The 15,744-nt window shown below is 39.9% G+C and overlaps 3 protein-coding genes across 7 annotated transcripts; 1 reads left to right on the top strand and 2 right to left on the bottom strand.

The window, feature by feature from the left end:
• Nucleotides 1–459: 459 nt before the first annotated feature.
• LOC117423720 (retinal rod rhodopsin-sensitive cGMP 3',5'-cyclic phosphodiesterase subunit gamma) lies at nucleotides 460–7,058 on the bottom strand. Of its 2 annotated transcripts, none has more exons than XM_034039838.2 (4): nucleotides 6,974–7,058; nucleotides 3,939–4,204; nucleotides 3,141–3,181; nucleotides 460–2,634 (listed from the first exon to the last, which is right to left on the bottom strand). In XM_034039838.2, the coding sequence occupies exons 2-4, from the start codon at nucleotides 4,082–4,084 to the stop codon at nucleotides 2,558–2,560; spliced, it is 264 nt and encodes an 87-aa protein (XP_033895729.1). In that variant the 5' UTR covers nucleotides 4,085–4,204; nucleotides 6,974–7,058; the 3' UTR covers nucleotides 460–2,557. The 2 variants fall into 2 exon arrangements, with proteins under 2 accessions (XP_033895729.1, XP_033895728.1); XM_034039837.2 differs by lacking the exon at nucleotides 6,974–7,058 and adding an exon at nucleotides 5,541–5,696.
• A 1,048-nt stretch (nucleotides 7,059–8,106) lies between these two features.
• Nucleotides 8,107–10,427, bottom strand: LOC117422982 (oxidoreductase-like domain-containing protein 1). 3 transcript variants are annotated; one of them, XM_058989791.1, is made up of 3 exons: nucleotides 10,371–10,427; nucleotides 9,845–9,937; nucleotides 8,107–9,467 (listed from the first exon to the last, which is right to left on the bottom strand). In XM_058989791.1, exons 2-3 carry the CDS (start codon nucleotides 9,896–9,898, stop codon nucleotides 9,024–9,026), a joined length of 498 nt encoding a protein of 165 aa, XP_058845774.1. In that variant the 5' UTR covers nucleotides 9,899–9,937; nucleotides 10,371–10,427; the 3' UTR covers nucleotides 8,107–9,023. The 3 variants fall into 3 exon arrangements, with proteins under 3 accessions (XP_058845774.1, XP_058845773.1, XP_058845772.1); XM_058989790.1 differs by having other exon boundaries at nucleotides 10,160–10,384; XM_058989789.1 differs by lacking the exon at nucleotides 10,371–10,427 and having other exon boundaries at nucleotides 8,108–9,467; nucleotides 9,845–10,276.
• On the top strand, nucleotides 10,423–15,155 carry LOC117422981 (coiled-coil domain-containing protein 137). 2 transcript variants are annotated; one of them, XM_058989788.1, is made up of 6 exons: nucleotides 10,423–10,547; nucleotides 11,320–11,453; nucleotides 12,042–12,291; nucleotides 12,735–12,817; nucleotides 13,196–13,275; nucleotides 13,369–15,155. In XM_058989788.1, the coding sequence occupies exons 1-6, from the start codon at nucleotides 10,453–10,455 to the stop codon at nucleotides 13,576–13,578; spliced, it is 852 nt and encodes a 283-aa protein (XP_058845771.1). In that variant the 5' UTR covers nucleotides 10,423–10,452; the 3' UTR covers nucleotides 13,579–15,155. The 2 variants fall into 2 exon arrangements, with proteins under 2 accessions (XP_058845771.1, XP_033894145.3); XM_034038254.3 differs by having other exon boundaries at nucleotides 10,473–10,688.
• The last annotated feature ends 589 nt before the right edge of the window (nucleotides 15,156–15,744 follow it).

The following is a 15,744-nucleotide window of genomic DNA, read 5'->3' as shown; positions in this document are numbered from 1 at the left end:
CTGTCTATATAGATTGCTAACATTTTCTGAGGTAAGTGATTATAATTGTTTATGCTGGAGAACATTTAAAAACACATAAGAACATAATAAAGTTTACAAACGAGAGGAGGCCATTCGGCTCATCTTGCTCGGTTGGTTGTTAGTAGCTTATTAATCCCAGAATCTAATCAAGCAGCTTCTTGAAGGATCCCAGGTTGTCAGCTTCAACAACATCCAGACGCCTACAATTCTCTGTGTAAAAAAAGTGCCTCCTATTTTCTGTTCTGAATGCCCCTTTATCTAATCTCCATTTGTGACCCCTGGTCCTTGTCTCTTTTTGCTGTGGTATATGGAGCTCAGAGTCAGGAATAATAAGGCGCACATGTACCAAATGCACTAGTAGTTAGTATTAGCAGTTAGTATTTCCTAAGTTATTAATGCCTCAGTTTTATCTATGCAAAAAAAGACAACAAAGCACAATTTTGTCCATTTTTATCAAGCTTTTTATTCATTTTTTTAAATGTTATTCTGTAGAGGGGACATTCAGTTATTTCTGATGACATGAAAAGATGACATTTTCCATTTCATAAACTGCTGAAAGATCGCTGTTACTAACCCCCCCGACGTGCCTCCATTCATAATGATTAAATACAAGAACACATCTGGAACAGAAATCACTGCTGCAGCTTGCCAGAACTGCTATTATAGATCATAGAGGAGGAATGGGATTGTATCGCTTCAATCCGATCAAAAGAAAAGGGGTTCAGAAAAAAAATACATGAAAGGAAAGAATAAAAGTTTCCAAAATTGAAAGAAATCAGAGTCTAAAAATAATTATATATAATGCATTATATATATATATATATATATATATATATATATATATATATATATATATATATATAATGCATGGTCCTTGTCTCTTTTTGCTTTATATATAAAAAGGGGGGTTGGGGAGCAGAAAGAAAATAGTGCAAATGAGTGCCTTGATTTTGCAAAGTTTAGGAAAGTTTGAACCAACAGTTACACAGGAGCTTAGTACAGGGCTAAAGGGTGTTTTAATGAATAGCTTACTGTATATTAATATAGAGCTAATGGGAGAGAGAGGGGTGCAACTAGAAAGAGATTTCACGTAAATGATGGATGTCTTACAGCAAACACAATGCATGCAAAGAGGTGTATTTGAAAGAGCAATGCCACTCAGTGTCCTACATGATAATGCCATGCTTCAGAGAGTGCAACATGCATAAACGTGCATTAAGAAATGAGATATGTGCTGAAATGTAATGGAAACATGCAAAAAGATCTAAATGAAACATGCAAGGAGATGGAAACATGCAATGGGATGGAAACATGCAACGAAACATGCAATGAGATGTTATCATGCAATGGGATGGAAACATGCAACAGAACATGCAATGAGATATTATCATGCAATGCAGCATGCAATGGGATGGAAACATGCAACAGAACATGCAATGAGATGTTATCATGCAATGCAGCATGCAATGGGATGGAAACATGCAAAAAGATCTAAATGAAACATGCAAGGAGATGGAAACATTGCAATGGGATGGAAACATGCAACGAAACATGCAATGAGAATGAGGTTAAAATGTGCAATGCAATTTAAAGATCCAATGAAAAAAGCATACATTAACACCAAAACATGCATTAAGAAGTTAAATAAGTGAACCTGCAACACCATCATGCAACGAGGTGTAACCATGAAAATGAAATATTAACATGTTTACTATACAGCTTCCTTTGAATTCTGTACCTAGTCTGCTGTATTGTATGTATTGGGTGCATATAACACCCCTTGAAATGTGCTACAGTACAAGTAAGGCAGAGTAAGAAAGCTGCTTTATTCCAAAGACAAATAAAGAAGACAGGCCAGAGACTATATGGAACTAACAGAGCAGGGGGGTTTCTACTGTGACAACTGCCCTTAGCAACAGTCAACACAAAAAGCAATAATCCCTGAGTGTTTCCTTAATTAAAAAGAGAACACAATAATTAAAGAGAAAGGAGAGAAATGGATAGGAAAAAAGGAATAGTTAGGGAAGATACAGTAGGGATCGATTCCTGCTCTTGCCAATTTTACCAGTGTGGGGTCTCTGCTCAGTAAATGTCCCAGACCTCAGTCTTATCTCTACATACAGGGAGTGTTTTCTGGTGTTGCTGGAAAACACGACGGCTCGTGAATCGCTTCACGGGTGTGTTTCATTGTATGCTCATTCGAGGCGGCTTTGCTTGCGTTAGTTTCATGTTTTCTTTCGAGTGAAAAAAGAGACAGGAAAAAGAACAGAAAGAAAGCGGCAGAAAGGATGTTTTTCAGTTTGCAGAATAGTGTGCACAAGAGCTCTGAGGATTCTAAACGTGAGCAGTTCATTTTATCATCTTTGGCTGCAGGATAAAGAAAGCGGTGAAAAGTCATTACATTATACAATTTTTTGTTGGATTTTTTTTTGTCCATTTTTGTTGTTGCTGTTGTATTTTGTTTCCCATCTGGTCCCAAAATAAACTGTGATGGAGTGTTCGCTGTTCCCAGTGGATTGTGGGACAGCCGGAGGTCTCAGATGATACCGTACTGGGCCAGTTCGTGCAGCTCCAGGTGATTGAAGGCTTCCCAGGGGCAGATGACAGTGATGTCTACAAAGTGAACAAATAGTGGGTCAGAATTCGACCCTGTGCGCAACGGGTTACATCAGTTCTAGAACAATGTATAAAACATGTGGTGTGTGTCGAGTAACCACAATGGCTTGGAACACACTAGCTCTGCACCCAGTCCCAGGTTTCAGAAACCTTCAATTAAGAATAGTATTTAAATGATCAGGAGCCTGTGCTGGCACCTCAAGGACAATGGGAAAAAAATAAACAGAAATGTGTTATCGAGATTATCTCAGCATCCCGACATTTCAAACCGTTATATCGAGATCACAAGATAAAAGATCTCAGGATCGAGACAAAACACGTTATTTAAGGAGCCAAGAGATGTTAAATAGACTGCTCCACCCTTATAGCTGCACGAACTCACTCCTATTAAGAAAACTACGGAGATTTACCAGGTCATTTCAGTAATATACCTAAACATGGGAATTTCCAAAACGCATGGTAAACTGTCCACTATAAATACACTAACTGTATACTGAACTCACCTGTGCCTAACCCTTCCATTCCCGGGATGTCGTCACCGAACCTGAAAAAACAAATACAGCAGGGACTCGGTCCCATAATTTACTTACGACCGGTTCAACCAGCCTCATCACACACAGTGAACACAGCTTGATAAGCAGCTAGTATTTCATGTGTAATTCGTTGCTTTGTCACATCATATATAGTTTTTTTTCCTCTCACCCTGTATCATTCTGTTAGTTGATGTATTATTTCTATCATCTCCCCACTCCCCTTTAGGGGATTTCAAAAAGGCAGAATTTTAGTAGTAACACCGAATTCTCTCTGTCTCGGTGAGACTCTTCTACCTTATTCATTATAATTCACTTTCAGGGAAACACATTGAGAAACAATAGCAGAATTACATACATCTAATGTACCACGGGCAGCACATTACAATGCAATTACACTTAAATCTGAAGTCACGTGTTATTCGAAATGCATATGAAATAGTCATTCATTCATACCGTGGAATGTTTACTGAAATAATTTCATATTAATTAAATAGGAAATACTACCACTGAGATAAATAGAAAATATTGGGATAGAAGGTTATGAAAATCAAACACTTTACAGTGCAGGTGAATCTCAATAGCGCATTTCTGTCTGTAAAAAATGTGTAAAATGCCAGAAAAGGTCTCAGTGTTTTAAAAGATGATGGCATCCATGTTACGCGCTTCTGTTTGACTTCTATTGAAGATTACTAACGATATTATACAGTTCTGTAAATGTGTATACCGGTCTTGAATGGCAGCAGTATTAACGACAGACGGCACACGTACCCCTGTATTCCTTTCTTCGGTGGCTTGCTTTTGAACTGGCGGGTCTGCCTCTGTTTGAATTTGGGGGGTCCCTTGCGCGGGGTGGCGGGGCCGCCGGTCACTCTTGTGGCCGACTTGACTTCGGATTTGGGGAGCTCCAGGTTCATGGTCGGGAATGAAGGTCGCTGTGGGGTCACTCAAGGTTGTTATTCAGTTGTGTTCTGTGGTTGTTTTTAAGATGCTGTTGTTTCTGAAAAACTGTGTCTTGCTTCTTCTGATGGAAGGAACTGGAAAAAGAGAGAAAAAAGAGAGAGAAAGGATTGAAATGAAGTTGGGGGCAGACTGTTCTGTGCCTTCAACATTCGGTGCATGTACAGTAGGGAATTAAATGCTTTGAAAATAAATTAGAATTTTTTTTTTTTAATAACTGTTCAAATTGAAACATCAAATAATAATATTTATGAAAACTGTGTATTTCTCACTGGCAATTGGAATAACTTTTTCAAAAAACGACATTGTTCAAATACTTCCAGAAAACAAAGTTCCCTTTGTCAACCCTTAGGGTCTGATAGCAACACAAACTTGAAGGATGATGCTGATGGAAATACTTTAGAGTAAATAAAACGATTAAAATAATAATAATAGTAATAATAATAACGGGGATTGATAATCAATCAGACGGTCAATCAATCTTTATTTTATATAGCGCCTTTCATAGTGGACCACCATCACAAAACGCTTTACAAGATACAGTAAATAATGCTCATCAGTGTGACTGCCAAGCTGCTGACCTGAATTCCTCTAATCCTCTCCAATAGCCTTGCTCGATTTAATTAAACCTCAACATTGCCACTGAGCAGGGCTAAACTCCAATCCCATTAGAACAAGGGCACTCTGGAATATGCTGAGCAAACAATATATAATATATACAATATATTCACAAAGCCATACGTTCTAAAACCCATTGAAATGCATAGACCAATATGAGAGTGGGTCCCAAAGCTCATTATTGATATTTTGAAGCCGTGCAGTGTGACTAAACTGTTCTGGAAACCATTTCATAAGAGAATAAAATAATAACTAACAATAAATAACAACAGCTGCAAATTCACATGACTCCCAAAAGCATTTCTTAGGAGTGACATCAAATTCAAGACAAAAGGACGCGGATTCAAGTGAATCACCAGAGGAAGAACAACTATTCCACATGCTTCAAACACCACGGTGCGTATTAACAAGGCTTCAGCCTCCGAGTTATTCTTAATGCTTTAGTCATTACACTGATGTTTAAGAAGCCCACAGCAATTGAGAACAGTTTAGTATATATTTATATATACAGATCAAACATTACATAGTTATTTCAAACTCACAAGCTAAAGTTTTGTGAACTTTACCCAACATCACTTGATTTGATCTGTATGCTGCCCTTGAAATTAAATCATTAGAAACAATAATTTTCAAAGAAAGAAAGAAAGAAAGAAAGAAAGAAAGAAAGACCAATGACTGTATCAAATACTGACTACAATATTTTAACTTATTCAAAGCTAAATAACAATGGTTTACACAGCTAAAGAAATTGAGAATTAAATACAAATCCAATATTCTTCTTATTATCAGGCTTACCTCATGTATGTGAATTATAGTCTCTCTATAGCTGTGGCGGCCGCAGTCTCTCAGTATTAATAAGAGGTAGGAAGATGCGCTGATTCATCAAAAAGGGCACTTTTAAATCAGCTTAGACATCCACGGGATGCTGACTTGCACAGTAATCAGGATGCTACGCCCATCACTGCACTAACCTGGGCCACATAACCCCCTTAGTGCAGGGTCTCTGCAGCTCCAATCCGATTACAAACTGCTGCTCCATTGTGTCCAAGTTAACCACCGGTCTTCCAGTTAATGCGGTGCATCTAACACTACCCCCCCCCCCCCCCATTCATTTAGAGCATTAGACTCAAGGAGGAACACAGAGAAATCAGTACTGGGGATCTGAAAGCCAGAAGTGATGCAATACAGTATAGACAACTCAGTACTGGGAGTCAGAACATTCATTTCAGTATAGAGAACTCAGCTCTGGGGATTTGCAAGCCATCAAATTCAATACTGTACAGATGACTCAGTACTGGGAGTCAGATAATTCAATTCAGTATAGATAACTCAGTACTGGGAGTCAGAACATTCATTTCAGTTTAGAGAACTCAGCTCTGGGGATTTGCAAGCCATCAAATTCAATACTGTACAGATGACTCAGTACTGGGAGTCAGATAATTCATTTCAGTATAGATAACTCAGTACTGGGGCTGTGCGAGTCATCAAATTCAATCGGGTGCAGATAACTAGGTACTGGTGATCTGAGAGCCATCAAATTTAATCCAAAACAGACAACTAAGCACTGGTACTGGGGATCTGCGAGCCATCAGATTCAATACAGTACAGATAATGCAGTACTACAGTGCTGGGGATGTTAGAGGTGGGAAATGAATACATTATAGAGAACTACACTAGGCATGTCACCAGGGTTGCCCAGCAGGTGGCCTCAGAGTATATACCATAGAGATCCATGTCAGGAAACTGTAATTTGCACCCCCTGGTTTAAAGCCATAGGATTTAGAGAACAACAAAAAAAACTAAATATAAGTAAGTATGGGTCCATCTTATCTGGACAGCTAGCGTATGTCAGTTGACCAGCGGTAAACATTTGCTTGTCCTGTTTTCTCATAAGAGTCGCTCACAATAGATATATTTTGCGAGACGTAAAGGTACAAAACGGCATAACTTTGGCTCCTTCTTGACATCAGCAGAGTCTTTCTTATTGTCAGTCCAGTCACTTATTTTCCTCAACTCTGAAGAAGTCAAAACCACCCCCACTTTCTGTTTAGCAACCCTTGTAACATAGACCCTCCTTCCTCCATTATGCTTAGTAAACTTAACCACCCCACCCTCCAAATTAGACAATACATACATATATATATATATATATATATATATACACATTCATCCTCACCCATCAACCACCCCATTGTAACAGTCTCAATGAACACCCCACTGTTTCTTACCAGCTATGAGGTGGGGACCATTCACCAGTCACAGGCGAGAGCCCTACACAGCTCTCGAGGGCAGCGGCTTGTCTCTCTAACCTAGGGTTTCTTTGAGCTCTGTCTGGCCTGTGTGCCTCTTATACCGATGGCCATGGCTAAGGGGATTAGCAGGTCATTGGCCTCCTGGGCTCATCTGCTGAAGGGGGCCAGAGCCTGCGTCACCCTCCTCCTCACCTCCCTGAATTTCTTAGCAGACTGAATTATGTGTCCGATGATGAATGCATCTCTACCACACAGAGTTGAGCATTGGAACCATCAAAACCACAAAACTAGTAACAACTTAAAAGGGAGACAAATTGGTGTGCTATTGGTACCAGGTTTAGACCTTTAATATTAAATCCTTAATAAAAACAAAAATAACAAAAACGGGCAGTAGTTTTTTTTAACTTCTAATATCTATTAATCACAAAAAGGTGTAGCGCTCATCAACAATGACCAGGTGTGTAGTCAAAAACAACTGATACATTCACAAAATAAAGGTATTTGATCATTTCAGCTTTAGAACACAAGACAATGACGTTTCTACCTCTAGGCCTTGATCAGATACAAATACAAGTTCTATGTATCATTAATTGAGGTTCCTTGTGGCTTTATACTGTTATTGATTTATTATTATTATTATTATTATTATTATTATTATTATTATTATTATTATTATTATTATTATTATTATTTTTATTAAAATGTACTTTTACTCTCTTACTTTGTTAATTTGTGCCCTGTGTTTTTGTATGGTGCTGGTATTTAATTTGTTTGCCAGCGATCTACAATAATGAAGGTAATCTGTGGTCTGGACAGCAGCCCTGAGATGTAAACCTCCTTTCAACAGTGAGATTACCCTGTGTAAATAATCCCCAAATCTCAAAGCTATGCTGTTGAAACCGATGCTTTAACCTAATTAAAAAAATAATACGCTCTTAGGAGACAGACACAAATTGAGTTCAGTTTTCAATTAGTAGAGCAATTGCATTAGGGGAGGCGGTGGGAGACAGGATTATCTTGCTTCATTAAGTAATATGGTCAGCTGTCTTTCTCCCAGAGGCTAAATGAACCCCTACAATAGCAACTCCGTACTGCCAGCCAGTGTACTGCACACACAGGATAGAATCAATCAATCAATTCCTTTATTTAACCAGGTTAAAAAGCAAGTTCTCTTTTACATTGAAATCCCAGAAACTTGGGGGAGTCTAATAATGAACATCCAGTATTGATGTAACAGCATAATACAATAACAAGAACAATAATTAAGTTTCTGTTTATTGTCACGGATTAAGCAGGGTTTCCTAGCACTGTCTGGACTATCTAGGGCGAACAGCAGGTGTCAGTCAATACCTCCACTGAGAACAATGGATAATTAAAATGAGATAAACCCACATGATTATTAAGTGTCGGTTTAGTGCTGTGCATGCGAGCGTGGCAGCTGTTTACTTTGCAGATTGTTTTGAAGGGAGCAGCAGCAGTGTAAACCGCCCTTCTGGTGACTCTTATTGCTGGGGTGAGATAGGTTGTGGGGAGGAAGGTTAGGGGCTTTGTAAAGTGCTGAGCTCAAGACCCACTGATTATTACTTCAGCTGAAAACCTCTTTGGAGCTGTGTAAATTGATTAGTAATATATAGTTAGGAATCAGAAGACATAATGGAAGTCCTACAAAGAGACTGGAACAAAATATTTATTTCAGTAGTCATATTTTTAAATGTATGATTCCAGTGGAAGCCAGCATAAAGTTACAAAAATTTAACACAGCATTCATATAAATAGTGCAGGAACATAGACCTGAATATTCAGAAGTACCCAGTGTTGTCATCAGTTTGGGTTTACAAATGTCCAAAGCCATTTAAAGTCCAATTTTAAAGCCTGACTTATAAATAGAACAGAAAATGTACAAATTACTCTCTCCGATTATCAACTTGCAAAACATCAGTTTATTTTTTCGGTCCCTGCTGTAATTTGATTTAGGATTTTTGTTGATTCACAAGCCGGAGACAGCGACTTGATCCTTGCTGCTGCTTTATTTTACACTCATCATTCTAATCTCCATTTTTAAAAACACTTTGATGTTTTCGTCCCTGACGTGCTCCTCTATTGCTTCCAGAGCCTTCTCCCCACCGTCTCGGTAATACTTCAGGAGCTCCTCTGTGTAGGGAATCCACAGGCAGTTCGAGCAAGCGCTCATACAGCAGTACACGGGCGGAGTTGGAGGGGGGCCCAGGGGTGCGCTGTTGTGTTTTGGGTCTGTCTCGTCCCCCTCTGTTCTAGAACCCCCCTCCACATGAGTCCTTCCCTGGCTGGTTCCACAGTCGGGAGTGTCCTGGGAATCAGAGGTGGTGGACAGGCCTCTGCAGCCCAGGTCATGGAGTGACCGTGCTGCTCCACAGAGCTTCCCAGCTGGGATCGGAGTAAAAAAAGACACAAGCTGCTTCTGACCGAGGTCATACCGGGGGACGTTCCAAAGCTAGGAGAGGAACAGAAACAGCATTGTAGTTTTGCATACTGTGCTTACTTACTTATAGTCGTACTGTACAAGCCCCCTCTCCCCCCATGCTTTTGTCATGCACACGCCTAATGTAACAAAAGTCATCACAGCTGTGTTACTTTACCATTTCAATGTACTGCCTGTATACACATACATCATACTACAGACGCGTCTATCTTTCTGTATAATCATTTAGTACAGCAAAGGCTTTATGCATAGGTCAGGATGACACTTCACTTGTTTACGAGACTAGTTGTGGTTTGATAAACGAAAAAAAAAAAACAAGATTTCAACCCACAATAGCGTATTTCTCAGTGCAATGTGATAAGACTGCTATACTGTGTTTACTAACTCACCTTATGAAACTCAGCTACTCGCCTTATACTCCTCTTAACAGCTAACAGTAGCATTCTAGTAATGAATGTGGTATTACTGCATCAACTGCAATCCTGGTTAATAGACGACATTATTATTATTATTATTATTATTATTATTATTATTATTATCTAGTTACGTTCTCTCCCGGCAACCATGTCAGGACAATATTTTTTTTGTAATGATTGGAAAGGCTTACAGAGATAACACATACACAGACGTCTATCATCACTCGGTAAAGACAGAGAGTTACACCCGAGAAGCAGCAAGGAGTATAAAACAGCTTAGATGCTTACAACTACGTGGACAGTGATGTGATGTGTGTGTGGTGTATGGAGAAGTCAGGGCAAGTCAGCTTGTTCGACTGTTACATGTACGACTGTGTAAATAATCCATAATGATATTATAAAGCTAAGAAATGGTCCAGGTCGTGCTGAGCATCCGACTGCAGAACAACAAGGTCCAAATCTAGCTCTGTAATTTAGTTCGGAATTAGTCCTGACGCACTCCATTTTCTCTCCTTCCGCAACAACAACATCAAACCGGAAGTTTACCGGGACCCTGCGCTCACTTCCGGCAGCTCTTGAAAATGAATTTAAACCGTGTGGAGAGTGGAGACCCAGGCGGAGCTACCTCGGGGTTAGAGTTGAGAGTGCAGCGTCTGCATCGCTGCGCGGCCATGTGGTTTGTATGCTGCGCTGTTGTCAGAGTGTAAAACCGTCCAGTTTTAAATAATACAAATAAACATATAAGCATGGGGAAGCACAGGAAAATCAAAGCGGTCGATCCGTTTTATCACGGTCCCAGGAAAGAGCAGCTGCAGGGGTGTGTATTCTGCGTTTTTGTAATACTGTACTTGCACAGTACTGGGAGGAACGTTTTGTTAAATAACATGTCGAAAACGTTGTCTACCATTTACTGCTTCTCTGAAACACATTTGATTCCTATCAGCGTACGGTCATGATTAACTACGGTAATATGTTGTGCCCCGGTTTATGCGCCCCCTAGCCCGTGTGGTGTTGGGTAGACCTAGTCCTTTACTAGAAGTAAAATCACAACTACTGCGGTACTGTACTTTGAAAGAATAATATAGCTCGCGTAGCTGACGTAGTGCCATTCTTATGCACATCTGTTGAAATGAAGTTAACTCAAGTTACCTTTACTGCTAGTGAACTATTGTGGGAAAGGAACAAGTGTAGAACTGATATCCTGTAATAAAGTTTGCAAATAAAACTACCATTGCATAGCATTATGTGGCAATATGCATTTTGCTATCTTATCTTAGTTTGCACCAGTTTTGTTATTCTTGACGCAAAAACCAAAACGTTATTACATTTAATATTTTTTTTTTACTAGGTCAGAACCCAGAAGTTTATTAGTTTTTTTTTCTTTTGGCGCTGGTGAATGGTGGCCAGTTGGTTTCTGTAGTTGAGTCATGTGCCTTCTTGCCTGATAGCAAACAGAAGAAGAGTGACGTGAAGCCCCAGAGTGGGGATAACCTGGAACACATCCCTTTCCGGCTCCGTGAGATCATGAAGAGCAAGGAGAGGATGAAGAAACAGCAGCAGCAGAAGAAGACGACAACGGCAGGTACTGTACCAGCATGCATGCTGTATAGCACCTTTCAACACAGCTCCTCCACACGCACTGTGTAGAAAAGTAACGAGATACAAGGACATACGCGTATAATACATTACAATGTCTGTTATACAGGGTAAAAAATAAATAAATAGAAACTAACTAGCCAATACCAATACAGATTTGCAAGAATCCTGTTCAGTTTCGGCTGACATCACAAGGACAATTATAATGGTCTGAACAAAATCATTACATAATCTTTGCCGCAGTTGGTAGGCACTTGAGAAAGGCTTCTGACTGATTGGCAGTTTAAGGGGGATATTTTAGCCTGACTGTATAAAGGACTCAATACTAAAACACTAATAACTTGTGGCAACGTATTCCTGTGTGGTACCTGCTAACACTTTCTCCCAGCCATGGTGCCTAGATGCTTATCATCCTGTATTTCATATGCAGCAAGGAGATATAGAGGATATGTCCTGGAAAACTGTGACATACGGTGTTCGTGTCATGGGCGCATGCGCCGATAAGGAACAAGCGTTCGGGCGAGTTTGTTATCCTTCTGCCACTTACTGTTTTTTTTTGTATTTTTATTTGTAGCTGTTGCCCCCAGCCCCACCCCAACCCCCACCCCCAAGCCAGCCCCCAAGTCAGCCCCCGAGGCCGTGCAGCTCCAGACTGACATCCCTGTGCCGCGGTTCCGGAAGCGCAAGCAGGAGTCGGAGGCTGCCTTCATAAACCGCATGGACAGGGAGACGCAGCACGTCATGTTCCTCACAAAGAACCAGCTGATCCGTGAGCCAGAGAGGGAGCAGCCCCTGGAGAAGAGCAAGTCAGAGAATAAGAAAGTGTACGTGTGCTGCCGGGGGGAGAGTAGTTATTGAGGACCAGCTCTGTTGTCACTAAAACTTGAGTAAAACGTATCACAACAATCGATTTCACAAGACCTTGTATAACTTTAAAACAGGGTTATTAAGAATCATTTCTAAATTCCAATTCCTTAAAATGGAATTGAAAGAAAACAGCTATTGACTTACAATTTTAAGAAACAAAGTCAAATCGGCAAACATTTCTACAAATTCTTTTTCATTGATCCTTACATACATCCACAAATAAATGCACTAGATGGTACTTCAGCTGTATTGTTCTACAGAAGCACTCGCTGCCTATGCAGTAAAAGTCGAATAAAAAAGACTGCATCCATAGCAGCACTTTGGACTAAAACTTCAAATGATGACGTGAATCACAGAAGTAGAACTTGTATTTGCACTGACTGATTCTCTGTACATGCAGGTATGACAAGAGTCGGCTGAATAGGTTGTTGAAGAAGAAGGAGGTTAGGAAAGAACTGAGAGAGGAGAAGGAGAAGTTCATAGGTACCGTGTGTGTGCACATGCATGTGTTACTTTCTTATTCAGAAGATGTCATTTACACTCTGTTTAATGTTTAAGTCTCTAGTACCTGATCACAACACTTTAGCTCATTTAAGACTGCATTCTGTTGCATTGCTTATTCCCATCTGTTCTGTTATTTAATTTGAGTAGCAGTCAAGATGTCTTAACACACAAAACTACAGAAATAATCTTTTGGACAAGCGCTGTATGCACTTTGCGTTTGATATGGAAACTAAATGCCTGATGAACACTATTTTGTCCCATTCCTCGGCTTCACTGTTATATAGCCCTACACTTTATACAGTGCTCCTCAGGACTGATTTAATGTGTGTGTATCTCTCTGTCTCTCTCTCTCTCCAGACACAGTGAAGTTTGGGGAGGTTGCCATGGCGCCCCCAACATTCACAGTGAAGCCAAGGAAAGCCCAGACCAGGACTGAGGTTTGTTTGTTTGTTTGTTTGTGTGCAACGGGGACATGCAGATGTGGTTCAGGAGTGTGTGTGGGAGTGTCTAACTGTCTCTCTGTGTTTCAGGGGGGGAGGAAGGGACTGCTCCTGACCTCCTTGATGGGCACACCCCTGGCCACGGGTACTGGCTCAGTAAAGTCCTCAATGGCCAGGCAGAAGATGATGCTGGAGGAGAGGGAGCGCGTGGTCAAGGCTTACCGGGACCTCAAGAAAATCAAACATCAGCGTCTCCACTCCAACACAGCCAGCCTGAAGCGGCTGCAGAACCTCAAGTAAACCAGCGATGCCCCAGGAACAGCAGCGACACAGTGACACTGGGGGGCTAATATATAAACCCTGAGAATTAGTTTTTGTTGACTAGAGAAAAATGGACTGTGCACCAGCTCAGTTGTCTTTGGAAGCTTTTCTCAGCTAAGCCACTAGGTGGCAGTAGAGACTTGAACTAAAAAATACCAGTCCCTGATTCGGATCATCCATCACCAGTAACTTTCAATACAGAGCCATAAACAATATATGGACTGTATTTTCTTCTTCTTTATGATTTAATAATTATGCTTTATACTGGGAATATTGTTGAAGTAAATCACTGGTTGGGTTTTAACAACACCCACAAGTGTTAGCATGTATTTTCCAGTCCAATCAGCACATTTTGTTAAATTGAAATTGAGAACTGAATTTAACAGCATGTTACAGGTGCCTAAATGAAATCCAAAATGAAATCCACATGTCATGAATTGTTTTAAATTAACTCACTATTGCGGTCTTGCCATTTCTTGAATCTTTAAAAGTTTTCCCTTCACTGTAATGGCTGGTTTCTCAGACCTCCATTAGTGCTAATCTTGAACTACCTAATGTTACCTTAACTAACTCACAAGCAGAGATTCCAAACTAGGAAACCATCCAAAAATGACCTTGCCATTCCCAGACCCAATCTCAACTGAGCTCCAGCACAATGGCTCAGTTTAAATTAAATTGCACAAAGTGAATCTAAATCACAAGAAGCCTGTGCTACACATGTTACGTTAAATACACATGCAAAGAATAACTTCAACTGAATAGAAAGCAGTTCCATCCGCCCGCTAGATTTTATTTAAAGAGTTGCATTCTTGCTGCTTCGTTTGTGGATTGCTCAAGTCACTGATGTCATTGATTTTCACAGACTCCTCTTCAGCAGCATGCTAGTGGTGCTTCGGAGAGGAAAGATCACATGATGAAACACGATGGTCCTTCTATTGTTAATGCTCACACTTCCCTTCCTGGAGCACTACACCAGGACTGCGTGTCACCTGCATTAACATACTATTTGGTTACGGCTTTGCATTCACGTTTAGTTAAGAATTCAGATGCTGTCATATGTACTTTCATCTATCAGAGTCACATTCACACACAATTCAAATGTTCCATTGCCCAGGTAGCACATGCCTGCTAACTACACAGGTTGGTGATAAGTACAGTAGATAGCCACAGATTCACCCTTAGATAGTAGCAGGGCTGTATATATGGCTTATGTCCTGATTTTAAATACAGTATAGTATTTATGAAAGCAGAAAAAAATTTCGTTGTCACATTCATAATTGGTCATTTTTTTCTAACGTTATTGTACAACAAAATATTTACATGCTTACCTGAAAAATAGTAAATGCTAAATTGTAGAGTATTATTTTTTATGTCAACCTTTTAAAGACATTCTATTTTCACTATTGCTGAATTATCAAACAAAATAAATACATTCATAAAAGTAAATCTAACACTAGACACATGCGATGTCCCCTTCTGGTACTGGACAGAGCGATGTTTAGCAGACATTTCTGATCTTTGATGCAGCGTGTGTCTTTTTTGTTGAGGATGTGGTACCTAAATGCAGTGGAACAGGTAGTACATCAATAAGGCAAATGTTTTCTGTATTTATTTTTAAGTGATACAAAATGTATATCTACACTTGTCTTTCAGAAATTTCACAGGAAACTACATATTAAATGGCAAATGGTAAATTTTACGGAAATCATTATTATCCAATATACTGCCCCAACGCAGTGAAAAACAGGTTAAATAAAACAATCAACTCAAATGACATGATCATTTGTACTGGCAGCAGAGTGATCAATTTCAATTAACATTTCAGTAAAAGACACAGCACACAGACCTGACTGTACTCGGTACTCATTATTCTCACAATGTGAGATCTCAGATTTACCTCAATAAGACTTTTAAAATTGAGGGGATTTAACATGTACACGTAAATCCTCTTTCAAGATCTTTGACCATTCATAGACCTGGTTATTCAGAAGGATTATGGTACACTGCCATGCAACCCTCCTGGCTCTGTCCTTGTGCCTGCCCTGAATATATACAGGTTATTGAATTCCACTTGCATGTAAAGGAGGTTGGGCAGGTGTGTGCATAGAGGCTGCAGAGCTGGTATGGGTGTGTTCACAGCATTGA

The sequence above is a fragment of the Acipenser ruthenus genome, chromosome 17, assembly GCF_902713425.1.
Source record: "Acipenser ruthenus chromosome 17, fAciRut3.2 maternal haplotype, whole genome shotgun sequence".
NCBI lineage: Eukaryota > Metazoa > Chordata > Actinopteri > Acipenseriformes > Acipenseridae > Acipenser > Acipenser ruthenus.
This window is presented reverse-complemented; position numbering and strand designations above follow the sequence as displayed.